This window comes from Mesoplodon densirostris, chromosome 6 (assembly GCF_025265405.1).
Source record: "Mesoplodon densirostris isolate mMesDen1 chromosome 6, mMesDen1 primary haplotype, whole genome shotgun sequence".
Lineage (NCBI taxonomy): Eukaryota > Metazoa > Chordata > Mammalia > Artiodactyla > Ziphiidae > Mesoplodon > Mesoplodon densirostris.
The window spans coordinates 109,268,080-109,294,564 of record NC_082666.1 but is presented as its reverse complement, the minus strand read 5'-3'; the positions used below and the strand labels follow the sequence as shown (position 1 = coordinate 109,294,564).

General features: G+C 40.7%; 1 protein-coding gene across 1 annotated transcript; it reads left to right on the top strand.

Moving 5' to 3' along the window:
* Positions 1-17,617: 17,617 nt before the first annotated feature.
* On the top strand, positions 17,618-21,137 carry LOC132491680 (putative spermatogenesis-associated protein 31C1). Its single transcript, XM_060100513.1, has 3 exons — positions 17,618-17,714; positions 18,719-18,779; positions 19,008-21,137. Exons 1-3 carry the CDS (start codon positions 17,618-17,620, stop codon positions 21,028-21,030), a joined length of 2,181 nt encoding a protein of 726 aa, XP_059956496.1. The 3' UTR covers positions 21,031-21,137.
* Positions 21,138-26,485: the final 5,348 nt, after the last annotated feature.

The window sequence follows — 26,485 nt, the reverse complement described above, 5'->3', positions numbered from 1 at the left end:
TATACTTGTGTTTTCTTTTATATGTTGCTTTTACATGTAGCAACACATAAAAAGAAAATGAACAAGCTTACAAAAAATGGGGGGGATCCCCAGTCTCAGGATTTAAGGAGAAAAAACAAATTCAACATTAGAATAGTGAGGAGGAGTTGAAACCAAGAAATTCAAGGGGGCCCTGGAAATAATAAGCCTTGTTTTTGAGGGCTGGCTTTAAATATCTGTTGTCTTATCAGAAAACAGGTAGATGCTGTTGTCTTATCAGAAAACAGGTAGATGCTGGAAAACAATAGAATAATATCTTCAAAGTACTGAGCACATATAGCTGTCCAAATTAAAATTCTACCTCATTTTAAAAAACTACTCAAGAACAAGAAGTAAAGAAATTTTCATTCATAGACAAAGAGGAATTACCACCCACAAACTGTAACAACAACAACAACAAAATGACTAAAGCAGTAGCAGCAGCTATTGGAATTGTCTGAAGGCATTAAAAAATATTCTGATGCCTGAAGCCAATACTTGGAGATTTTTTTTTTTTTTAACCAAAGGGATCTAGGTGCTGTTTCAATAATGGGAGCTTTAAAAAGTTCTCACATAATTCTCATGTGTTTTAGGCAGACCATTGTACAAAGAATGTTCTTCAGTAAGAAAGAAAATAAGCATAAAAAGAAGTAGGAAGGTGCACTGAACAGTGACCAGCAAAGAAATTTGTAATGTTGGAATGAATCTGAATAACGGTTGAGTGTAAAAAATAATAGCCAATGGGGGTATGTACAAAGTAAAACTAAAACACTAGATAATATACTGAAATACTGGAGATCAGATTTAAAATTTGAGGGGTCCATGAACCGCTTAGGAGGAAGATGAGATAATTAGTTTTAGACTTTTTCAAGTTAGAAATATATGTCAAATTTTTCAGAAAACACTAAAAATGAATACTTCATATATGATTCATTAAAAGGTAGACCATAAAAAGAGAATGAAAAATGTGTTTAAACGAAGTTAGTACCGGGAGGGATAAAACATGGAAAAATAAAGGAGAAATAGATCAATAATCACCATACATTTGATCACAGAGACAATAAAAATAAATTTTAAAATTCCAGTTTATGCTGCTTACAAAAGACATATATAAACTATTTTTAAGATGCAATGCAATACTTCACTCGAAATAATTAATTATATACATGATAAATGATTTTTAAGATTACATATTTGGCATGATGACATGTATACAGATTTTTAAAACTCAAAGCAATCATGTGTTTTTCATGGATTCATTTGCATATAGTAAAAAGTTCAAGCATGGATTCAAAGTATTTATATTCAATTCATGATACCAGTTATCTAAGAAGAGGAAAAATGGGACTGAAATGAGAATAGAGAGGAGAGAAAAGAAATGTGTGTGTATCTGTGTGTTTGTGTGTGTGTGTGTGAACACATGTACAACAAATATGTGCTTCTTTCACAGCATGATTCACTGTATTCCATCACAATATTAATAAGATTTCATACAATATGGGCATCTCTGCAGAAATTAAAATTGTCACATGCTTATGTGTATTGGGCAATGAGCTCACCTTACTATTTCCATCCATTCTTCAATTAAAATCTAGAAATGTGAATGGGCTGTTAGAATTTAGTTAGTGAGCCAATTATCTTTACAGAACATGCTAGTTATGCACAGCTTTTCCTTGGCTTAACTATGTTTTAAAATAGCAGGCATTCATTTTACGTCTTTAATTGATGGCTATCACACACAATTAGTTTGAAATTTCTTATCAATATGCTTGAAATATACTTGGTTGAATCATTGGAGTAATCTTTTTTGAACTTACCCAAAAGTATGTGTTTAGCCTTCCTAAACACAGTGGCACATTTCCAAGTACAAAGTAGTTGCATTAGAATTATTCCTAATATGAAGACATTCAATATTTGTGGCAAGAAATTTTCTCTTGAAAACTTAGCTTCCAGATGGAAGAAAAATAAGGGTAGAAATGTATTTAAAGGCAAATTTGAAGATGAGAAATCAAAATTCACATTCCATAGTGAAAGAAAAAGGGTTAGTAATTACAGAGAGAAAGGCAAATACAATGCAAAAATTATTGGAACATATTTTGCTCAATTACAAACAAACTTACATGGTAAGTTGTAGCTTCCATTATTGCACCCATTTGTAGCATATTTTAATATTTTCATTTTGAAAGGAAAATTTTAAAAAGTCATCTATTGTTTTTTTAGAAAGTATCTAGAGTGGTTGAAGTGAAATAACTTTCAGAAAATGTGTTAAAATGGGGCTACAAAAGACTTAGGAGGACATAAGCTTGGTTCTTATTATTGACAGTTTGCAGATCAGCCATGGGGATACACATTATTTCCAATTTAAAATGAATGATGATTCTATATACATATATATGCATCTTATCATATTGATTATAAACCAAGTAAAATCTCATGAAATCTAAGTATGTTTGAAAAACTTAAACCTATTTTTATGTTTTTCCAAACACTAGAAAATGAAAGCAATTTCTGTTGTTTGTCATTTTCTTTTGGACTCTCTTGGCTTCCTGAAAATGATTATGTCAAGATATTGGAGAAATATTCATAGGAAGCAACAGAGGCCATGAGAATAGAGACCTACACTGCTTCCTCATTAGAAAAAATAAAATAAAAATTCCTGTCTATCCATTTCAAATTACACTCAGGGATGCTTATAATATAGAATTTGAAAGTTGAATACATACTAGTTGTCAAGTAGTCAGCCCCGTTGATTATTCATGCATTCCCTCCTAAGTATGTTGTTCTTAGAATTCAGAGGGGTCCTTTAATCACACCCCCCATCTTGACCACTCACATCTCCAGATTTTCCTACTTCACGGCATATTGGTGTTTAACTTATTAAACAAATATTTGTTGAACAGTTACTATGCATGCTAAGCAAAGGGGATCAAAGATGAATGAATATTCATTTGTCTTTAAGGAGACACAGTCTACTGGAGAGAGGCAGAACTGTGAACAGATGACTGCATAAAGAGGCAAAGTCAAGTCTTATTTATTCAGAGGAAGAAGTCCCCGTGATCAAGCAACAAGTAAAATCATTTCAGTGTGCAAGACATGCATTTGTGATTGAAAATGCACAAGCATATTTATTATCCATCATAGATGATCACCTATTATAATCAGTGAGATTTCTTAATGGCACAGCATCTAGAGGAGGACGTCATGCATGAACCTGTCATATTCAGAAAGTAAGGAAGTGGCACAGTGGGAACAATTCAGGAAAGTAAATAAACATGACAGTAGGTTTTAAATCTACTTTACCTGTTCTTACTATTATTACTCTATTTGGGCAAGTAGTAGTTTTCATTGATGTTAGCATTTTTTCATCCACGACTTGAAATCAGACATTAAATATTAATATTATAAAAATGTTACAAATCGAATTCATTCACAAATTTATAAAAATAGATCAGCACCAGAGACCTATTTATTGGAAACAAAGTAGGTAGAACAATGAAACTCATTTATAGTTCCTCCTCAACCAAAGTGGACAGAAGTTTTATATGTAGAGGTCAATCCTGGGCCAGAGGCTATTTAATATTTTCATCAAGTCTAGGATGATAGAAAAGCATGTGGATTTAGTCATTTACAGTTCTCTTTAGTTGATAAGACTGATTAATACTTTGTCAAGATCAAAATTCAACATGACCGTAATATGACCTTGACAAATTGGAGAAGTGGTTTAAAACGATGCAATTTAATAAGTCTAAGGGTCAGGTATGGGCTTTAGAGGGATTGGGAAGGAAATGGAAATTATAATAATGTAGGTGATACCATGCCAGTGAGAATGCATTTGTGTGTGTAATATAATATGTAACAAATAATATTGAGTATGACTTGAGTCAAGAATATAGCAATAGCTTTTATTTTTTTCTCTCTCTCACCATGGCATAGTGCTTACTCACTCACAAATATTTCTAATACATTTTCTCAAAATTTCATCATTAAATCCTGTATCCCTGCTGATAAAAGTAATTCTAAGATATATAAATGAAGAGAAGGGTATAAAGGTACAAATAAGTGGGTGAATATTAATGAAATTACTTTGTATTGTGCTTTACAAATACGATTTATGCATTTATCTTGTTACTAACACATTCATTCATTCATTCATTCAGCAATCATTACATATTAATAGAACTTCTACTAGGTCCCAGGCACTGCATTAGGTGCTGGTAATACAAGGTGTGGAAAAGCAAGCATTGTCCATATTTCTTAGAGCCTGCAGTCTAAAGAAGAATTACTAATTGTAGTAAATATAGATAGGGTACTATGAGCCATGGAACAGGGAGCCTTTCTCACCTGGAAGGATGAGGAAAGGCATCCCTTGTGAAATGTCTTCTTAACTGAAGTATGACGTAGGTAGCCTAAGGGGACAAGGAAGTAAAGGAGTAAGTATTTCTTGCAAAGGGGAAAGCAAGTGTTAAGAATTTGAGCTTCAAAACAGGAATGCTTCACGTTGATATTACAGTCTCAACAAATACAATTAAATTTCTGGTTGTTAATACATTGCATAAAAGTGGAGGAGTGGATTTCTGCCAAAATTAGGGCATATAGTTAGGATTAGAAATGTGCTCTGTGATATCAGTGACTTTAACATTGCAGTGAGACTGGGAGAAAAAAACGTACAAAGAGGCTATCCTCTGGACCCAATGGCACCGATGTACATCAAGGCTTTTGCTGAAGTAGAAAACCTGCTATTGATATTGAGATGCTCTTGAATGAAACAATGACTTCAAATAAGAGTTCCAAACTGAAACTCAGAAAGACCACCAATCTGACATGACTTAAATTTGAACTGCTTCTCAGATAGGCAATTTATACTTTGGGGTAAATGGAAACTGGGCTTGGTTTCACTAATGATATCAATGACATTTTGCTATTAAATTTGGTTTAATATTTTCATTTTACAAATCCCTAACTTCAAAAACTCTCTAAGGGAAAGTAAGGGGAAAAGGATAGGACTAACTTGTTTAGTTACATTACCTTGAATTTTACATTTAAATTGAGCTGCGCTATCTCCACCAATGCTTGACTAGAAGCCTGCACAGTGAGTAGTTTTAATGGAGGAGATTGGCTCATTTTAATGGCCACCTCTGATGGATCTCAAAGAAATTCAGGTAAAACAACTCTCTGCATAGTTCATAGTCAATTATTTATACTTACAGAAAAATGCCAAAGCCTAGAAAACTTTAAATGGTGGATAATCGGCAACATTCACATTTTTCCTTGAGGTTTTCAGGATCGTACAAACACATTTAGGCTTTGAAAGACACGTTTTGGAACTTTACTGGAGGTATTCTAAGAAATACCTTCATGTTAAAACAATCTCCAAATATTTTAGGAATAACTAGTATCTCTCCGTAAATAATTCATGCCTTAATTAATTATTATCATTGTTAGAAATTAATACTGAAGTATTTCAGAAAAAGATGACATATTAAGAATGTGACACTGCTTCCATGTCATATAAGAGCATGAGGATATCTCTATTATGAAACTTACTGCATTTTGCTACAACATTTTTGTCTGTCTTCTCTTCCAGATTACAAGCTTCTTAAAAAATCGACTGTGCACAGATCTAACTTTCTGGCCTACATTTGCAGCACTGGAGACTACTATTGAAATATTAATTCAAAGGATATTTTAGAAAACATTATAGACAGAACTCTACCATAAAAGAGCATATATAAATATAGCATATTTTCTGATGTTATTGAATCATCTTAAATATTGGTTAATGCAAATTTCAATCTCTAAGGCACTTCTACAACATACCTGAAAAATGATCGTCATCTTGTACTTGAATGTCCTCACTGAGAAAGAAATTGCCAACTCAAAATAAGTTTATTTCATTTTTAGGAAGCTCTAATTGTTAGAAAACTCACTCTTAAAATAAGTTAAAATCTCTATTCCTCAACTTCTATGCATTTTCTTGGTTTTTAAATTAGGGGCAACTTGATCTTTTTTTGATTTGACAGCTCTAACATAGCTAAAGCTGGCGTTCAGGTCCTTTGCCCACTTACCTACTCTTCATAATTATTTTATTAAAAGAAATATATTGTGGTATAATATAAAAAATATACTAACTTGAATGTCCACTTTAATGAATTTTGACAAATGTAAATATTTTGTAACTCTGTTTCCATCAAGGTAGACAATTTTCCTATTACCCCCCTTTGCAGTTTTCCCTTTCCTCTTTGCAGTCACTCTCTACTCCATATTTGATACAGGCAACTGCTGATATGTTTTCTGTCGCCATAGATTCATTTTTCCTTTTCTAGAAAGTCATATAAACAGAAACATAAAGTACATACTCTTGTGTGTCTAGCTTTTTTCTCAGCATAGTGTTTCTGAGATTCATCCTTGTTGCATTCCTCATAATTCTGTCCTTCTACTGCTGTATGATATGACATTGTATGGATATACCACAACTGGTTCACCCATATAAATCTTGTTGGAGATTTTCTGATGATGGCCATTCTGACCAGTGTGAGGTGATACCTCAATGTCGTTTTGATTTGCATTTCTCTAATGATTAGTGATGTTGAGCATCCTTTCATGTGTTTGCTGGCAATCTGTATATCTTCTTTGGAGAAATGTCTATTTAGGTCTTTTGCCCATTTTTAGATTGGGTTGTTTGTTTCTTTGATATTGAGCTGCATGAGCTGCTTCTAAATTTGGGAGATAAATCCTTTGTCAGTTGCTTCATTTGCAAATATTTTCTCCCATTCTGAGGGTTGTCTTTTGGTCTTGTTTATAGTTTCCTTTGCTGTGCAAAAGCTTTTAAGTTTCATTAGGTCGCATGTGTTTATTTTTGTCTTTATTTCCATTTCTCTAGGAGGTGGGTCCAAAAGGATCTTGCTGTGATTTATGTCATAGAGTGTTCTGCATATGTTTTCCTCTAGGAGTTTGATAGTGTCTGGCTTTACATTTAGGACTTTAATCCATTTTGAGTTTATTTTTGTGTATGGTGTCAGGGAGTGTTCTAATTTCATACTTTTACATGTACCTGTCCAGTTTTCCCAGCACCACTTATTGAAGAGGCTCTCTTTTCTCCACTGTATATTCTTGCCTCCTTTATCAAAGATAAGGTGACCATATGTGTGTGGGGTTATCTCTGGGCTTTCTATCCTGTTCCATTGATCTATATTTCTGTTTTTGTGCCAGTACCATATAAATGCTGGAGAGGGTGTGGAGAAAAGGGAACCCTATTGCACTGTTGGTGGGGATGTAAATTGATACAGCCACCATGGAGAACTGTATGGAGGTTCCTTGAAAAACTAAAAATAGAACTACCATACGACCCCGCAATCCCAGTACTGGGCCTATACCCTGAGAAAACCATAATTCAAAAAGAGTCATGTACCAAAATGTTCACTGCAGCTCTATTTACAATAGCCAGGACATGGAAGCAACGTAAGTGTCCATCATCGGATGAATGGATAAAGAAGATGTGGCACATATATACAATGGAATATTACTCAGCCATAAAAAGAAACAAAATTGCTGTATTTGTAGTGAGGTGGATGGACCTAGAGTCTGTCATACAGAGTGAAGTAAGTCAGAAAGAGAAAAACAAATACCGTATGCTAACACATATATATGGAATCTAAGAAGAAAAAAAAAAAGGTCATGAAGAACCTAGAGGTAAGACGGGAATAAAGACACAGACCTACTAGAGAATGGACTTGAGGATATGGGGAGGGGGAAGGGTAAGCTGTGACAAAGTGAGAGAGTGACATGGACATATATACACTAGCAAACGTAAAATAGATAGCTAGTGGGAAGCAGCCTCATAGCACAGGAAAATCAGCTCGGTGCTTTGTGACCACCTAGAGGGGTGGGATAGGGAGGGTGGGAGGGAGGGAGACGCAAGAGGGATGAGATATGGGAACATGTATATGTATAACTGATTCACTTTGTTATAAAGCAGAAACTAACACACCACTGTCAAGCAATTATACTCCAATAAAGATGTTTAAAAAAAAATCTTGGATATTTTGGTCATATCCAGTTTTACCTATTATGAATAATGGTGTTACACATTTTTGTGAACAAATTTGTGTGACCTAAGACTTCATATCTCTTGGATAAGTATGAACTATTAGGTAATTGCTTGGTCATATGTAAATGTATATTTAACTTTAAAGCTTTCATGCTACAGGCCCATTAACAATGTATTCATGTTTCTCTAGGTCCACACCAAAACTTGATATTAACAGTTTTTTAAATTTTAGACATTATAGTGGTATGTAGTGGTATCTCATCATAATTATAATTTGTACGTCTTTGATGGAGCAATCTCTAATATATATAAATAATATATAGTTAATATATATGTTGTATACAATATATGTAAATATTTTAATTAAGTTTTTTGGAGTATAGTTGATTTACAATGTTGTGTTAGTTTCTGCTGTACAGCAAAGTGAGTCTGTTATACATATATCCACTCTTTTTTAGTTTCTATTCCCATATAGGTCATTACAGAGTACTGAATAGAGTTCCCTGTGCTATACAGTAGGTTCTTATTAGTTATCTATTTTATATATAATAGTGTGTGTATATATATATAAAATGTAATTAGGCACTTAAAAATAAAAGGAAGACATGCAAATAGCCAATAGGCATATATTCATGGATACATATACTTTACATTTATATATATAACATATCCATACATATATTTTTGCCATTTTCTCCCATTGGATTGTCTTTTTATTTTTGAAGTGTAAAAATTCTTTCATCTGTATCTGAGTTCTTTGCCAGATATTGATATTGCAAACATTTTCCAAGTTTGATCTTTCCTGTTGATTTTCTTAATTTTGATTTTTATTCAGCAGAAGTTTCCCTTTCCTCTGTGGCTGTCACTGCCTTGTCAGGGTTGGGTTCTGATCCCTAGTCGTTGGAGCAGAGGCCCCCAGGTCTGTTTCTTAGCTGTGTTTCTGATCTGCGGTGTGAGGTCGGGAGGACTGGAGCACCCCCACTGGGATAGAAGCCATTGAGTATTCCTCCTCTGGAGGTGTTCACCTGTGGGTATGCTCTGTTTTGTCTCCTTTCCGCCCATTGTGTAGGCTTACAAAGTACGCTGCTGTTGGTACTGCTCTCAGTCCCACCTTAACCGTGGTTATGGCGGCAACTGGCCCTGGTGACTCAGGCCTCGTTTTCACCAGGCCACTGGCCCAGATCCACTGAGGTCAGGTCCCAGGACTGCAGGAATTATGTACCTGGACCCACTGTGTGAGATACGGCGGCAGCTCAGACGCTGGCCTGGCCAAACCCCAGCATGTTTGTGCCCCCAAAACCCACAGCTGCTAGAGCCAGACCTGTCTCAGCTGCAGGAGCACGTGTCCATTGGGATGTTCCCAGGGGCTGAATTTAGGAAGCCATCAGAGGAAGGGTAATGCCATGATTTGCACAGCCATGAGGAGAGATTTCAGCTCTTCTTCCTTAGTTGCATGTCCCCTGGAACTCAGCTGTGGCTTCAGCCCCATCTCTGCATGTGGGCCACCCACTGGCGTCTGCTCCCAAGGCTGCTGGAGCACACGAGCTTGTCAGGCAGGAGGATGTAGAAGCGGCAATCAGGGCAGGCAGGCTGCCCAGGTGAGAGGTTGCTGGGTGGCTATGGGACGTACGAGCCTGTCAGGCAGGAGGGAGTCAAGGTGGCAAGCTGGGCAAATGGGCCACCCAAGCAGGAGAGTGCTGAGGTGATGATGGCTGGGGGCCCGTGAGCCACTCTGGCAGGGGCCCTTCCTAGTGCCTGTGGAGGCAGGGGCCAGTGCGTGAGGAGAGACTGCAATGGGGGCCCCGGCCTTTGTGCATCACGCAGCAGTGGCACTTTGCTTCTATGCTGGTCTGGGCTTCCTCCAGGAGCATTCCTTGTTGTGGAGCTCCTCACTCCTATCCCCTTGAGCTGTCTCCTCACAGCCAACATCATTCCCCTTCCTGGGTCTGCTCTTCAAACCCCACATTCCAACACTCAGCCCCCCATGTGCACCATTGGTCCCCAGTGGCTGGGGCATGCAGAGCTGTGGCCAGACCACTCGTGTAGGCCTCACTCTCTCCTGCCTGCCACAGACTGGTTGCTGCACTGTTCTCTGAGCCACCAAATTTCTCCTTCTGCCCCAGCTTCTCTCCCCGCTGCTTCCCCAGATGCGGGAACCTCTTCTCACCTTCAGCTCCGCTCCCCCGCCCAGGGTCACAGGTCACGTCCCACTTCATCTGCTCTTCCTTTTCCCTTCTTCTTTCTTTCGTCCTACCTGCTTACGTGGGGATCTTTCTTGTCCTTTCAGGTGCCTGAGGTCCTCTGCTAGTGTTTACCAGGTGCTCTGGGAGAATTGTTCCATTTGTAGATGTATTCTTGATGCATTTGTGGGGAGATATGAACTCCACATCTTCCTACTCCTCCGTCTTCTTGACTGACTAATCAGCAGTTTGAGTTTTAAAAGGCCACATTTTCCCCCTTTTTAACCTTGGTTTCAGGTTCTACCTAATTTAGCTAATTAGGCTCAGTCTCAGGTCATTGTGGTCCGTATTTACATTTCTGATTTGTACCGACTTGCAAGACAAAGACAGTTGCTTTTAATTCCCCAAAGAACTGGCCTGTCACCTAAATAATATTAAAAGATGGATTTGCCCAACTATGTTTTCTTTAACTTGCTTTTCTGTATCAGTGAGAAGATTTCCAACTAGACTGAAATTTCAGAATTCTATAGTCTAGAACTTTATGGTTTAATTGATCATACCTTCAAAACTTGCCTAAGGCATTCAACAAAGACCCTCTTTCTGAGTGCACGGGTTAGACCCAGAGTAAAGTCTCCATTATTTATTTTTAGTATCCCTTAAATATTAGCTGTCAGTTTTTACTTTATATTGTATAGGCTCAGGTAATCCCACTGGTTTCCTTTAGTATGTTTAATTAATATTTCCTTCATATGCCGTCTTATAATATCAGGCAGGGGAAGAATTCCCCAGTGAAACATGTCTATCCCACACAATATAATTAGGCAAAAGAGAGGTAATTATCTTACACAATGCCCATTTAAACATACCAATTTTTATAAAGACTCTGGGGTCCCCAGAGAGTGGTTGAGCCAAGGGACTCAGGCACTTTTGTCAATCTTTTAACTTGATTAATTGGTCTAACTTTTGCCCCAAGTAATTGTTGGTCAGGTATCTCAGTGTAATTTTACGTGTATAAAATTTACATGTAATAAAATATACGTATTTAAAACTGGGGTAAATAGGGCAGACTTGTTTGGGTCTGGCCCTTTAATGTTGATGACAAGTAGGAGATCCCTTTGGCCCATCCAATCTTAGGTAGTATTGTATCCAATCTTTGATTTATCTCATTAATGTCTGTTTTATTTATCCCACTTTAAAATAACCATCTAAAGATTTCTTATTCATTTAGGAGAAGTCCCTTTAAAATTTCCACCTTGTTGGGAAAAAGTTTTTAGGCTTTTCCTTCAGTTTTTTTCCCTGTTACTTAACCTAATTAACAATAATTATTCTAATGTTTTTATTAGCATCTGTAAGACCCATTTAGGGGAAGCAGAGACCACAAATAAGGTTTCCCAAACCAATTTTGGGGGTTTGTTTGAAACTAAAGGAGTTTTTAGGTTAACCATTGTATGACTAATTTCCAGCATTTCTGCCCCCCCATAGGAGCCAATGAAACAGCTGTTTATAATGAGAGCTCTCTAAAAATTTACCAATTTAGAAGTTTCTCCAATTTGAAGGATCCATCATCTGGCCATAAATGAGGTATACCTTAATAGTGACTCAAACCAATAAGACGCAAGAGGCTTCCCCACAAAAGAGTGTAAAGGATGCTGTCTAAATAAGATCCAGAAAGTTTACTCCCAAAAGTAGTTTAAGAAAGTAATGGTCTTTGTTGTACAGGCTGACACAATGAAGGTTAAGATGGCAAAAAGCCCCTGAGAGTTGTACAGTCAGACAAAAGACTGCTCAGAATCCCAGTCTATTTGACTGGCTGCCAAATGTACACCATATAAGTACTTTTGGATGGTAGTGACCAAGTTCTCAAAACACACACACACACACACACACACACACAGAGAGAAGAATATCAGAACACTTACATTTCAAAGACACAGGAAGAGAAATGCAAGTTTCCCCTAGAAAGCCTTTTGTTTTTTTGAAGTCAGAATTCTGAAAAGATGTTTTTATCGAGCCAGCTTTTTCTAACTTAACTGCATATGCAATCAAAGAGTCCTATCTTAGTCATTTTTAGGGCAAGATTTTCTTTAAGTCCCAAGTAAGTAAGCACTTGTAAATGTAAATTTTGTATGGACATAAACCTGGCCAGGATATCCGTTGGAGGCTGGAAATCTGTTGTTCCTTTTTCTTTTGTATTGAAAGCTAAGTTCCCCATTCTGAGTTCAATTTGTGAAGATCACTTTTATTTTGACAAACTCTATTAAAGTAGCCAATTCAAGGAAGACAGGTTAGTCTTCCACCTAATTACCCAGTCCAACTTTTACTCAGTGTCTTTCACCTGAGCAAAGCCTCCCCAGTCTTTCAGCTGAGGATAAACCACAGTGTCTACACTGAGCAAGATCTTCCCAGTGTCTTTTAAGTGAGGCTAACCCACTTGAGCAGAAGTCTTCCCAGTGTTTTTCTACTGAGGATAAGCTCTCAGTGTTTAAACTGAGTAAAAATCTTCCCCGTGTCTTTCACTGAGGATGACCCAAGTACTTCTTCTTGAAACCAAGTTTCAAGGATAACACCTACTACTCAAGAGAAGAGTTGAACACCACTGAATAAAACTTAGGATCATCAACCAAAACTGGAGATCCAAGAACCAGGAGATACTCACCCAAATTCGTCTGGACTCTCTGAGAAAGTGGACAGGCCCAAGAAGCCTCTGCTGGTGCCAGGACTCTGGATCCTCATAGAGTTCAGGCAAAGAAGAAAAGTCTGCTCTGGGCCCCTTCATTGGTTGCCAAGACTGCTGACTGAAAACTATGCACAACCCAAAAGGAGAATTATGTTTTATTTGGCAGATTTTCTGAGGACTTAAGCCCAGAACACAGCCTGTCAGATCACTCTGAGGAACTGCTCAGAAGACCTAAGGGAGGAGTCAACCAAAACCAGGTAGTCAGAACATCAGAAGGTTACTATTAATTAAAGAAAACTAGACATCTCAAGTTAAGGACTTTAGCACTTTTCTATGTATGAGAAGATGAAAGAATCTGGGCTCCGTGAAATCATTCCTTTGATATGCACCTTAACTCTAGAATCAGTACCCTGTTTTTCTCCATCCCGAATCCCCTCAAGGTGCACAGTTGAGGGTTCCTGCTTTGACATCTGACTTGATGACTGCAACATCCTTTGTCTACTGATATGGCAGGGAACATTTTTCATCCACGGGTAAGAAATTGAGGAGAAAATTAACATAATTCAAGATATAAAACCATTACAATATTAAAAATTCCCAAATGTCAAACAAACATAAGTACCCTTGACCTGTAAAATGGAAGATGCCAAAGAAGGGAAAAAAAGAAACAATAAAAAAAATGTAGAAAATAAAGCATAAAATAAGATGGCAGAAATCAATAACAGTAGAACAATAATTAAATAAATCAAGGTAAATGTTATCATAAGATTTTTAAATTTCCAAAAAAAACCCCCATCAAACAAAACATATTGAAAATAAAGTAATAGAGAAAATTTAGAGAGCAAATATGAATGCAAAGAAGACCTGTTAGGTAGTTAGTCAGACATTAGCAGCAAGGAGGTGACAGTGGTGAGAAAGACAAGAAGAAGAATTTGAGTCACACGCAGCCATCTGGGGACTCTCCCTTGACTCCACCCAGAACGGGAGAAACTATGGTCTGGTGGTGGGCAGCTTATCCTGATAAAGAGAGGCACAGTAACACAAGGGGACTTCTCCAGGCTGTGCATGCCCAGACCAGACAGGCGTATAACCTATAGTAAATCCAAACTCATTATACCATAATTACAATAAATTACATGTGGTTTTGCCCCTCCCCCCACCCAGTAGGCATTTCTTGGGGATTCAAGGATGAGAGCATGCGCAGCAGAAAACTTGTTACATAGCTCAGGACTGTCAATCAAATAATGATCCTTGTCACTCACCCCCGCCTCTCTGCCAAATGCTCCTTAAAAGCGCTCGTAAGGGGCTTCCCTGGTGGCGCAGTGGTTGAGAATCTGCCTGCTAATGCAGGGGACACGGTTTCGAGCCCTGGTCTGGGAGGATCCCACATGCCGCGGAGCAACTAGGCCCGTGAGCCACGACTACTGAGCCTGTGCGTCTGGAGCCTGTGCTCTGCAACAAGAGGCCGCGATAGTGAGAGGCCCGCGCACTGCGATGAAGAGTGGCCCCCGCTTGCCACAACTAGAGAAAGCCCGCACACAGAAATGAAGACGCAACACAGCAAAAATAAATTAATAAAAACTCCTACCCCCAACATCTTCTTTAAAAAAAAAAAAAAAAGCGCTTGTAAGCCTTTATAGGAATGCTGCTTTCAATTTGCAGAAACAGTACACCCATCCCCCCCCATCCCGAGAGTGTACCTTTGCTTCGATATACTTTGCTTTGGGCTTGCTTCACTTCGCTGAAATAGCCTGTTCTCAGAAACAGCCTGCTCTTTCTCTCTCCTCTCTCTCCCTCTCTGAGAGTGTACCTATGCTTAAATCAACTTTGCTTTGTGCTTAAGCTTAACATGGTAGTTTGCGATCCTTTGCTTACTATCATGGAACCAAGATAGCTGGTCCAGGCCTTCCACTGACCTCCTCGGTTGAAGCTATTTTGTTACAAAGCATGTCCACATGGTGACAGACCTAGGTCTAAATTTTGATAAAAGGTTGAATTAAGGTGAGAATATCATATGGGAGGAAAAGACTGTAGGAAAAAGAGTAGATGTAGGAGATATGTTTGTGAAAGTGCACATTCATGGCAATATAGCCAAATAAACTCACATGCCCACGTTCCCACTAAAACTGTATAAAATTATGACCAACAAGCAGAGAATACACATTATTTTAAAGCCCTCATGGGGCATTAAGACATATTTACCATGTGAATCCTTCAGTGAATCTTGTGTTACTGCTAAGGGATGTCATAAGGGAATTTTGTGTAAGACTCAAAGCTCCCTTTCTATATGGTTCAGGCTGGACTTGAAGCTTCAGGGGCCTGGGAGGATGGGGCAGGAAAGGCAAGGCACACTCAGAAAAGAGAATACATCCATAACACACTAGGAATATCTGAAGAGGCTGCTCAAGACCTGGCTCAGCCCCAAGGGTTTGACCCCTAGTCCTACTCTTCACCCTACAGCCCTTTAGGGTCAGGACCTTGGCTCACCCTAACCCATTCCTAGCTTCCGGGTATAGAATGAGTGCACATGTCTGAATGTTAATGTTCTCTCAAAATTTACATGTTGAAATCCTACCTCTTAAAGATAGGGGGCGGGGCCGTGCAAAAGTGCTTATGAGCTTTCATGAATGGGATTAGTGCCTTATAAAAGAGACTCCAGAGATATCTCTAGCCTCCTCCCATCATATGAGGATACAGAGAGAAGGCTCCAGCTGTGAACCAGGAAGAGAGCTCTCACTACGGGGTGGCCATACTGGTGACTTGATCTTGGGCTTCCCAGCCTCCAGAACTGTGATAATAAATGTCTGTTGTCTTTAATCTACCCAGTCTATGGTATATTGTTATAGCAGCCCTCATGGACTAAGACCACATATTTCAAAATTTATCTGGAGCGTGGGGACTGTCTTATCATTGCAAACTAAGAAGCTGGGTTGAGACAACATATGAAAGATTTTTTTTTAAGTAGAAAATTATGGATTATTGGATTTGAAAGTACTAGATTGGTTGAGGAACATGAGTACGTGTGTGTGTGCGTGTTTGCAGTGTGTCCCAAAAGTTTTTGTGCAGTTTAAAGATTTACTAACTCCAGAATTATAAACACTACAAACTTACAAAAACATCATTTGAAGGTTTAACTGTTACCAGATGCAAGTCTGTGTGCCTGATGCACAGTGAGGCTAAATACGGAAACATCAGAGTTTGAAGCAGAGAAAGGTTTACACAGTGCCATGCAAGAAGACATGTGGCTCATGCCCAGGAAAAACCCCAAACTCCCTGAAGGCTTTCAGCAAAGCCTTTTTAAAGGCAAGGTGAGGGAGGGGCATGACTAATTGTTGCAAATATCTTGGTGTTGGATCCTTTGTTCTAGAGGCTGGCCAGATGGGTCAGATCCTGGTCAGGTCATGTGTTCCTGTAAACCTCCAAGAAAACAATTATTATTCTCTGTTCTGCAACTTTTTATCTCCATGAATGGGCTCTTAAAAGTCAGAGCCTTAGAAATAGTCTATCCTGTATATTTCAGGCTCTAGGCAACATTGTTTTACAAAAAGTGCAGAGCCAGCCTGGATCACAGGGATGGACAGAGTTAGCTCAGGCAACAAAGCATAAAGATTAAAGTAAAAAAGATCTCATGTGGAGGCAGATTTGTTCTTCCCTATTACATAACTATTTATAATTCTTTCATACTTATGAATTTTGAAAAATAAATTATTTTAATTTTTGTGCGTAGTTCCCTCTGATAGAAAATGAGGCAAAACATACACTATTCAAAATTCACAAAACTAAATAAGTGTAAAAGAAATTCAAGTTCTATCCCTGGGTTTACACAAGACACATACATGATGTGGGAAAGTTGGAACTGAGGACAAAGGAAATCCTGAGTAAAAATGTCTGTGAAACAGCCAGTCTTCCAGGGTCAGCTTAAGATGTTCAAGAGTTATCAAGTTGGTGGGCCTCAAGTAAAGGTCTCTAATGGATGAAGGAACCAGGTTCCAGATGGAATGAAGAGAAAATTGGCTAAGGTCTCTCTGACAGGATGAGAGTAGTTGGAAGGAGGGATCTGGAAGCCCCAGGAGGGTGCAGGTGTCTGTGGGTGTGGATGGGAAGGAGGGGCAGTGATTCAGCCTATTTCTCTTATTGCCCCTCCCCCCACACTCAGGAGCCCTTTGTGACAAGGCCACAGCTCTGTGATGCAGGCCTGGGGTTCTGCCATCAAGTGAACTCCCAGTGCTCTGTTGCCTGAGGGCAGCAATGCAGTTCAGAAGATGGAGAATCTCTTTTCTTTGAAAGACATTGTTGCGATCTGGCTGAGATCCAGCCCAACTTCCTGGGTGATTGATATCATCCTTGGGTTCCTGTGTGGACTGGGGCTCTTCCTAATGTTACTCCACTGCTTCCAGAGTAATCTATTCTTAGCACCACCTAGGAAACATAGAAACATCAGGAAGGTAAGAAACCTTTGGCTTAATCCCAGCAGAGATTCTCTCTTTTTTTCTTATTCTTATTTCCACTTTTCTAAACCACGTAGAGAGACTCCTGAGATGGGAACTCTCAGAAAAGTATAGAACATCATCCTTCTAGGGAAAAGCCAGGCCAGAGAGGGGTTAGAGTGGGCATGAGGATTTCTAGCCTAAGATCTTAGACCAGGGGTTCAGGTATGGTAGAGGGCTCCAGGGCAAGTCCCAAATGCAGTGACTAATGGTTAAGGACTGGATTACGAAGAGTTCAATCTCTGCAGGAAGGCTGACCCCTGAGCCCTGGTTCACCAGCCACCTTCCCACAGCGGGTGTCTCAAGTGAGACCTTCCTCTGTGTTGGGGCTGAGCCCCTGAGAGCCTGAGAGAAGAGGCTGGAGTGGAGGTCTGGCCTTGGGAAGCAGAATCCTATCTGACAAAGCTCACGTGGGCATTTAGGTCTGAGAATGTGTGTGTTTCTTGATCAGAGGAACAGTGACAGAAGAAATCTATGGTGATTAAAACTTAAAAAATCCTTCTTGGGCATCCCTGGTGGTGCAGTGGTTGAGAGTCCCCCTGCCAATGCAGGGGACGCAGGTTCGTGCCCCGGTCCGGGATGATCCCACGTGCCACGGAGTGGCAGGGCCTGTGAGCCATGGCCGCTGGGCCTGTGCGTCCAGAGCCTGTGCTCCGCAACGGGAGAGGCCACAACAGTGAGAGGCCCGCATACCCCCCCAAAAAAAAAATTCTTTGCACTCTTCAAAGAAGAAAAACTGAAAATATTGTTATCCACTTTAAAGATAAGTAAAAGGGGAAAAAAACCCACAGAGTTTTAGTTAAATGTAGAAAGTCATGTTGTTCATGAACACAGCTTGCCTAGATAGAGGACAGTGAGAGTTGGGTGTTAGCCCCTCACTTTTTCTTATCTCTCAGCATCAAGTAAAGCTGAAGGGGAGGAGCAGGAGTAGGAAGAAAAGTAGATCTTTGAAAGGTAAGCCTTTGCCATTCAGCCCTGCGCGACCCGAGAGTTAGCTTCCATCTCTCCTAATCCTGAGGGCCCAGCTTCACGGTCTCTGAGGATGCCAGGGGCAGAGCTTATTCCTCAGGAAACAGAGCCTGAGCCTAATTAACAGAGCCTAATGAACGTGGAAGCACTTTGCAAAGGACAAACCCTTTTCAAGTGAGACTTACCATCATTGTCAGGGACATGTGGCCTTGGACACTGATACTTGGGCTCCAGAGTCTAATCCTCCAAAGATTTCCCTTAAAGGGCCATTGCACTCAGCCTCCTGAAAGACTCTTAGGCCTCTGCCTTCACCACCATGACCCAGTCTCCTGATTTCCAGCTTGCAGAGATTGCCTGGAAGAACTGGAGGGGACTCACGACCTGGTTTCACTTCTGCAAAGGTAAAGAACCTTTCCCCTTCTCTCCTGGGTCGTCCTTCCTCCCAGAGCCTATAATGTGACCCCAGCCCTGGGAGGGGGAGCCATGGGAGGGTGTGGCTAAGGCCCTAGGGTGAGGGAGAGCAGGAGCATTATGAAGTCAGTGTGGGGGCAGAGGAGGGTTCTTGGGCTGCAGGTGCCCACCCCTGCCTGTCCTGTCCGGCCATCCTGGCCCCATCTGCTCTCCTACAGCTGCCTGGGGAGGCTTCCTGGCAAGGGCAACTTTCATCAGCTCTCATGTCAAGACCCTCCTGGTGAGACGTGCAAAGCCGTGCCTGCTGGAGCCTGTGGAAGCTACTGCTTGAAGGGTTGGGAACCCTGCGTGAACACCTGCTGTAGGGTTTCCTTCCTTGATCCAGACACTCGAGAGGTGCTGGAAGCACATATTAAAAGGTTTTGGGTAAAGCACAGGTGGACCCTACCCCTCAAGGTCCTCAAGCCCATAAATCTCTTTAAGTCGAAAAAGTGCCAACCCTCCACCGTTCTGCAGTTTGCCACTTCCCCTTCAGCCACCTGTGTGTCTGGGTCCCACTCAACAGTCAAGTTTGCTGAGTTCCTGGAGAAACCTCCTCGGGCTCATTCAGGAGATAAGGTGATAACAGAAGAGTCAGTTCCTACCCTGAAGAGGCCTCTCCTTGTCCCCTCAACTGTGTGTAAGGAAATCCAGAGTACCCTGGGAGCGGTTCCATCTATTGACTACCATGGGCCCTCAAAGGCTTCTCTGACTGGACAGGAGGGCAGGCCACCTTCTCAGTCCCTCACACTCAGCCTTGTGGGCAGAACCTGGAAGAGTGAGAGTGTGGAATGGGTCAAGAGGGACAGCCTAGAGCCAGGTCCAATTTCAGCAACGGTCAGGAATGAGCCAAGAGAGGAGAGTGGTGGTCAGGCCTCACGAGACCCCTGCCATAGGGTAACAGTGATGGAGGTGAACTTAGGATCCCAATCTTTGAGAGGTGAAGAGGCCAGGGAGGCTGTGGAGGCCAAGGAGTCTCCTGCTCTTCAACCACAGTCTAGTGTTATCTTGGAAACCAAAGTGTTGACAAAATCCCAAACCACAAATGTACATATGAGGAGTTTAGAGGCACCAGGGGCCAGTAGAAGTTTTCTACTACCTAGACTGTCTGTTTTCCAACATCCAGGTGAGCCATGCCTTAACATGGAGGTTGCTAGTGAGTTTAACTCCAAAGTAAAGGTACAGTCAGACAACCAGCTTCAGGACTTTCCCAAACACAGGTTCCTTGCTGCAGACAACTTGGCTTCTCAGGTGCCTCAGTGCCATCCCCAGAGAGTCCCCACCAGAGACAGGTTAGCTTCCCAGGAGCCAAGTGGCCTTGTGGAAGCCCAAAGGAGCCACCTAGGGCAGCAGGAGCCCAAAACTTCAAAACTCCAAGACTCATGGAAGAGCCAGAGCAAGATGATTGCCCCTACTTACAAAAGAGAGGACTGTAGGAGGCATAAACCAGGAGAGCATGAAGCAAGGTTTAAAGAATTAGGGACCTCTCAAGCTGGAAGTATGCGCCACCCTGCCCAGGTCAGGGGAATAACAGACTCTCTTGGGAGCAGATGTCTCCAGCTCATGCCAGAGAAGAAACATAGCCCTCCAGAAAGCCTATTCAGAAAAAGGATGAGGCTATTTTTAAAGTGGATTTTCCCCAAGAAAAAAGTCAATGGTCGAGATGCTCTGCAAAAAAAAAAGCCCATATCAGCCACTGCCCAGAGTCACGGATCCGTCAAAAGCAGATCAACCTTGAAGAGTGGGACTGCTGAGGGTCGGGCAGGCATGACAGCTGTTGGACAGATCGTAGAAGAAAACAGAGCAGTTCACCATGGACTTCATGCCACAAAGTTAAACGAACACAGACTGGAGTTCCAAGTCCCAGTATGTGGGGGTTTCGGCTGCCATAGGCTTACCCCCTACCCAGAGCAAGGGAGAATGATGGGTTCTACAGCCTGCAGTCATGAAGCCACCTCCAAGGGCCAGAGTTGTCCTATCAGGGAAAGGGAAGTCAGACACCAACATAGTTTGAAAAGTGTAAGGTTCGACGATGAGCAGCTGGGCCTAAGGTGCCTCCCATCCTTGCCCCCCAAGAAGAGTTTGTTTCCAGTTAGTACCTGCCAGTATGGGCCAAGGATTCCAGGTGCCCCAGCCCGCCATCAACACTACTGTCCAAGGCATTGTCATCTTTGGGGAGGTGTCTTGCCTGGTCGACAGTAAAATCCTTCTTTAGTCTTCCCTTTAGTAGGAAGACATGTCTCCAAGTAAAAATTCAGTCCATGTAGAGAAAATGATTTTCTCATTAGCACATCCAAGATATTTAATGTTCCCCAATACATATATATATATACATATATTTTTTCTAATAAAAGCATAGTGTAATGGCTGCTGTCTGTGCTGTGCACTTTGTCTTCTAGAAGGGAGGGGCATGGAGGGAGGTGGACAGTAGCATCACAAGCTTGCTCCTTGTCTCGTGTCCCTTCATTGCACCTTATGATACTGTCATTACACAAACCAAAATTACTCTAACAATGAGATGGGAAAAACCTATGAAGCCCACACCCAAGGATCTGGTTCAACCAGTCTTTCTCCTTCTTCTATGCTACTTTGAACTTTAGGCAACTGTAGTGGATAGGTTTACACGATAGGGCCGGACATTGCAATTCAGGCTCCAGGAAGTGTCAGAGCCAAGTGGATGGAAGTTTGGGGGGAATAGAGTATGGGCTCTGAGTTCAGAAACAGGAGAAATCTTGCCCCTGGATCTCTTGGTAGGGAATATCCAACATCTGCTCTTAAGAGTTCCTTCTCTCTCTGATGAAGGCTGGGATTGAGATATGCCCTATGAACCCCTTTTAGCTTAGGCATAATAAAATGTACAGCATCACCCTCCCCCACCTCTGTTTTTCCTAGACTTTAGAGCAGCAGCAAGGATGGCATTTCCAGCTCTGTGTGTGTAGGTGGGGGGAGTATCAGGGAGGCTGCTGAGGGCTGTGTTGAGTGCAGCCCCATATAAATGAATGGCTATGTTCATGGGTCACCTACCTTCCACTCTATGTTAACCCCAGAGAAGGAGTTTTGGATGAATGGAATAGGGGTGTGACTGTGGGTAGTAACTATCTGATGGTCAAACACTGTGAACTTAGGGTGGGACGTAGGTGTAGAAAAATCCCTGGATCGAAGGAGGGAGGCAAAGTGGTACCAGATTCCCATAAATGTGCAGTTCTGAAAGAGCAGCCCCCTGACATACAACCACCATCTAAAGGCCTCAAGGGGAGGAAAAGTTAAGGGTCCAGTAGCTCATCATGACCCCACCCCAGGGTCTCTACCCTATTCCAACTCTAAGATCACAGACCTAGAGAAACCACCTTTAGGTCAAAACAGAAGGTCAAACTTATAGAAGTAAAGCAAGTCAGGGAAGGTTAATCTCTTAATACTATATTTAATAAGCTTACACATCATCACCTCTTGACTTTTAGGAAGGATAACTTAACAATAGGTGTAAAAGCCAGGACTAGGGAACTTGGGATGTGACTCCTAGTCTGGTGACCTTCACATAAACACATGGCCCAAGGACTGCTCCAGGGGAGAGGTGGGGACTGGCCTGTGATTGTGTAGTAAGCCTTGCCTGTCTCCCAGTCCTTGATCACCCCAGAGCCTGGCAGGTGAAGAAGCAATCAGACAGGATTTGTGGTGGTGTGGAGGTGACCTGGCAAAATGGATGGGGCAGGGTGCAATCCAGGGGTGTTCCACTGATCTGCTTCTAGCACAGCTTTTCTTGTCTCCTGACCCCCATCCATGTGGAAAAGCAGGGAGAAGAGGAAGAATTTCTCTAGAGTGATTTGGTGCTTTCTGCCATGTGCAGGGCGCATGGTGGACACAGCTCCAGGTGGTGTGTTTCTCATTGTGGAGATTTCTGTTCCAGCTGATGCCCCTGATCCAGATGACAACAGAAATGGACCCCATCCCCCATCCCTGTCAGGCCCCTCAACACGTGGAAATGCTGTGACCTGGGGTGGAGGGGGCAGAGTGAGCACAGGACTGCTCACACCCCTGGTTTCTCCCTGGAGCCAGGCCCTACCTCTGGGCCCCAATTCCCAAGGCAGCCTCCAGAATGGGCAGAGCAGTGAGAGTGGAGCCAGGACTTGTGGGAGGGGTCGGTACCCAGAGGAAAGAGTTGACAGGGCTGGGACCTGAGCCTGGCTGCTGCTGGGTGCTCTCAGGGGCACCCAGAAGTGAGTTCTGGGAATATGGGGAAGCTGGACTTGGACCCCGCTGGCTCCTGCTGGGAGAGTGCCACAGACAGGTGATGCTGATGGAACAGCAAGAAAACAGAAAGAATCAAGTCCCTTTGCCTTTCTCTTGCTGCTCCGTCTTCCATAAGGTACAGTAAGACAAGAAATTGAGAGACCAAAAGAAAAAAAGAAATGGAGAGACCCAGAGACAATACACAAAGACTTCACAGACACACCTCTCAAGAGAGACTTCTCACACAAACACCTTTCTCAGAGATCACATACTGAGACCTCACACAGGGACCTCATGTTGCTTCACAGACCCTCAGACAGAAACCTAGCACAGATTTAACAGATTTCCCAGAGCTACCTTCCAAAGGGACCTCATACAGAGACTTCACACAGAGATCTCACCCAGAGACAACACACAGAGACTTGGCACAAAGACCTCACAGAGACCTCACATCTATTCTTCAGTATCCATTGACAAGCCTTTCTTAGTGAATATGAAACCACTTAGCAAACTGGCAGCATGATAAATATATTATCAGTTGTGCCCCTCTGAGATCCACCAGACACTCACTGTCAGCATTACTCTAATTGGGGACATGTTTGAGAAGTTTTGTTCTTTTGGAATGTCACTGCCTCTGAACAAAAGAATTATACATTCCAAATGTAGATTTTCAAATTTCTTTCTTAGGTGTTCATTAGCTTGAAAATCACATATTACATTATTTTATTTTTATTTATTTTAAAAGATTTTTATTGGAGTATAGTTGAGTTACAAATTTGTGTTAGTTTCAGGTGTACAGCAAAGGGAGCCAGTTATACATATACATATGTCCACTTTTTTTAAAGATTCTTTTCCCATAGAGGCCATTACAGAGTATTGAGTAGAGCTCCCCGTGCTATACAGTAGGTTATTATTATCTATTTTGTATATAGTCGTGTGTATATGTCAATCCCAATCTCCCAATTTATCCTTCCCCCCTTATCTCCTGGTAACCATAAGTTTTCATTTGTACCCTTTTTTTAGGAGAATCACAAATTTTAAGCACAACTAAAACACTGTCAGTCTCCAGTGAGAGAAAATATTTGTCCAGTTTTAGTTATCATCCAGTCAAATGGTATCTGGCACATTTTTTACTTTATTGAGGACAGAACTTAAACTTGAGATGGCTTACTTGTTTCCTTTGGGAACATAAGAAAAACCTGCAACAAAGGTACTCTAGGAATGAAATAAACCAAGAAAGAAGCATCCGGACTCACATTCACTCCCCAGAGGGCTGTGTAACTAGCACATTATTTTGCACATAATAGCTTGCATCAGGTTTGTGGGGTTTGCTTTATTTTTGAACAGGCCAATAATCATGTGAGGATTTTTCACAAGTCAAATTTCTGGTTTTAAATTTTACATTCTGGCAAAATTATGCTTCTGAATATTATTTTATTTCTTAAAATGTGGTAATGCCCTAAAATGATATTACACAATCATAACGTTCAGCTAACATACTTAAAAAGATGGGCTATTAAGGATTCATTCTTAAATAATTCTATGAAATGCACATTTTCTAAGACATGCAGTTAGGATCCACTTTATATTCATTATAGGGTTAACACATTGCTTAAAAAATTTTTGAAAGATTATAAAATATATGACTTAGCCTATGCTTGACATTCTACATGTTACCTCATAAAATTACTGAGGGAAGGGTATCTTAATATCTGAATTGAAGGTAGTGTACATTTAATCTACATTTGGCTTATAACAATGAATAATGAAAGGTTTTCATTTATTATATATCTCACACTTTCCAAAGGGTACACTTCTAAAAGACTACTGATTTCTCACTGCTAATAAGCAACCTATTGCCCTTGCCTTGGTAAAATCTATCTTAATGACAGCTGGTTGTCTCCCAGATTATCCATTAGTATTACAGCGTCACGGTCTTAAGAGGAACAGGGCTGACACGAGGACTCTGGGCTTATTTCTACAAGAAAGTTCGTTTTTCTATTCTCCTAATTAAAAAATGTATAATTATTAATTTTTCCCTTTACTCCTTTATGTCATTGAATCAGAAAACAATGGACTATGGTCATGTATGTCATCTAATACTCTATCAGATCACTTTTTTTTTAATAGTGCAGCTTACTCAGGTAAGTTTACTGATCAGAACAAAATGGAATCAATTAGGAAAAAGTTCATACAGGAAAATATCCTTTTCAAAGTTGACTATTTTAACACAGTTAAATAAGTGATTATTTTTTAATCCTTTGAGTTAAAATTGTTCAGGGTGGCCAAGAAAGTCTGGAAACATGAAAAATGTCCATAAAAGCACTTTATTACTATAATACGTTGAATGTGTTGCTCCTCATTATTAATTCACAGTTCACTAAGCTGGGCAAAATTACAATGAACAATGTGCATTAAAGCAAAATTCCCATCAACCATTGTCCATCTGTCATACATTGTGTCAGATGATTTGTGTGTCTAATTTTCATGGAAAAACTTGTACCTTTACTCCAGAATAAGAAATCAAGGGGGATCAATCTATTAAAAAGATATTAATATTCCCAGACTCTGTGGCCTTCCGTATTTTCTTTTTAAGAAGATTCACCTAGTGCAAATCTTATAAATATTTTTACCATTTAATATGCCCAGACAAAATGGATACAAAAATTAGATAAAAGAGAAAACAACAAAAACAGATCCCCTTTGTTTTCAAAACATTTGATGTTTACATCGAAATATTTTGTTGAAAATGAAGTGATTTTTAATCTATAGTTAAAAGACACTATAATGATATTTAGAACATATTACAGATCTGGATTTTTACAAATAGATTTTTATTTAAAACAGGTCTCACACTGATATCAAGAAACCAGGCACTCTAGAACAAAATGTGGAGAGATGGCAATTATGCGATGACTTCTTAATACTCCAAGGGAAAAAGATTTTTTCCAAAGTAGTCCATCTACAATATTAACCCTTAAGATCTACTCCCCTTGATAGGTTTCAATATTATTTTCTCTTTTATGCACATTTACTTTATAATTAACTCCTACAGGAGTTAGTTAACTCCTACAGGAGTTCCATTTCTGGAAATGTTCCCAGATATCTACAGCCACACTTTCTGTCATGATCACACCATGGAAAAAGTAGGGAACATCCAGATCCTGATGATCCAGGGGGTTCATCATTACCCCTTTGAGGTCAGTCAGAATCATAATCATTCCCAGAACAGGGTCGGTCTTTACATTTGTGCCCCTAGACATGCAGATTGTAACACTACCCACCCAAAGGCAAGTTGTCTTCCTTACTCAGGTTTGCAGGGGCACCACTCACTGTGGTAGCTAGAAGAGTCCGTTGCCCCCAGCCCGGACCTGCATTCTCTACTCTCCACAGACACATCGTACTACAAATATACAAGTGGTGCTGATGA

What these genes read in the sequence shown, in the direction of transcription:
- LOC132491680 (XM_060100513.1), top strand. Translation starts at nt 17,618, where the DNA reads ATGGTTAAGGACTGGATTACGAAGAGTTCAATCTCTGCAGGAAGGCTG. An exon ending in TCCCACAGCGGGTGTCTCAA is followed by an intron (nt 17,715 to 18,718) that starts GTGAGACCTTCC and finishes CCTGATTTCCAG; the next exon opens with CTTGCAGAGATTGCCTGGAA. An exon ending in CTGGTTTCACTTCTGCAAAG is followed by an intron (nt 18,780 to 19,007) that starts GTAAAGAACCTT and finishes GCTCTCCTACAG; the next exon opens with CTGCCTGGGGAGGCTTCCTG.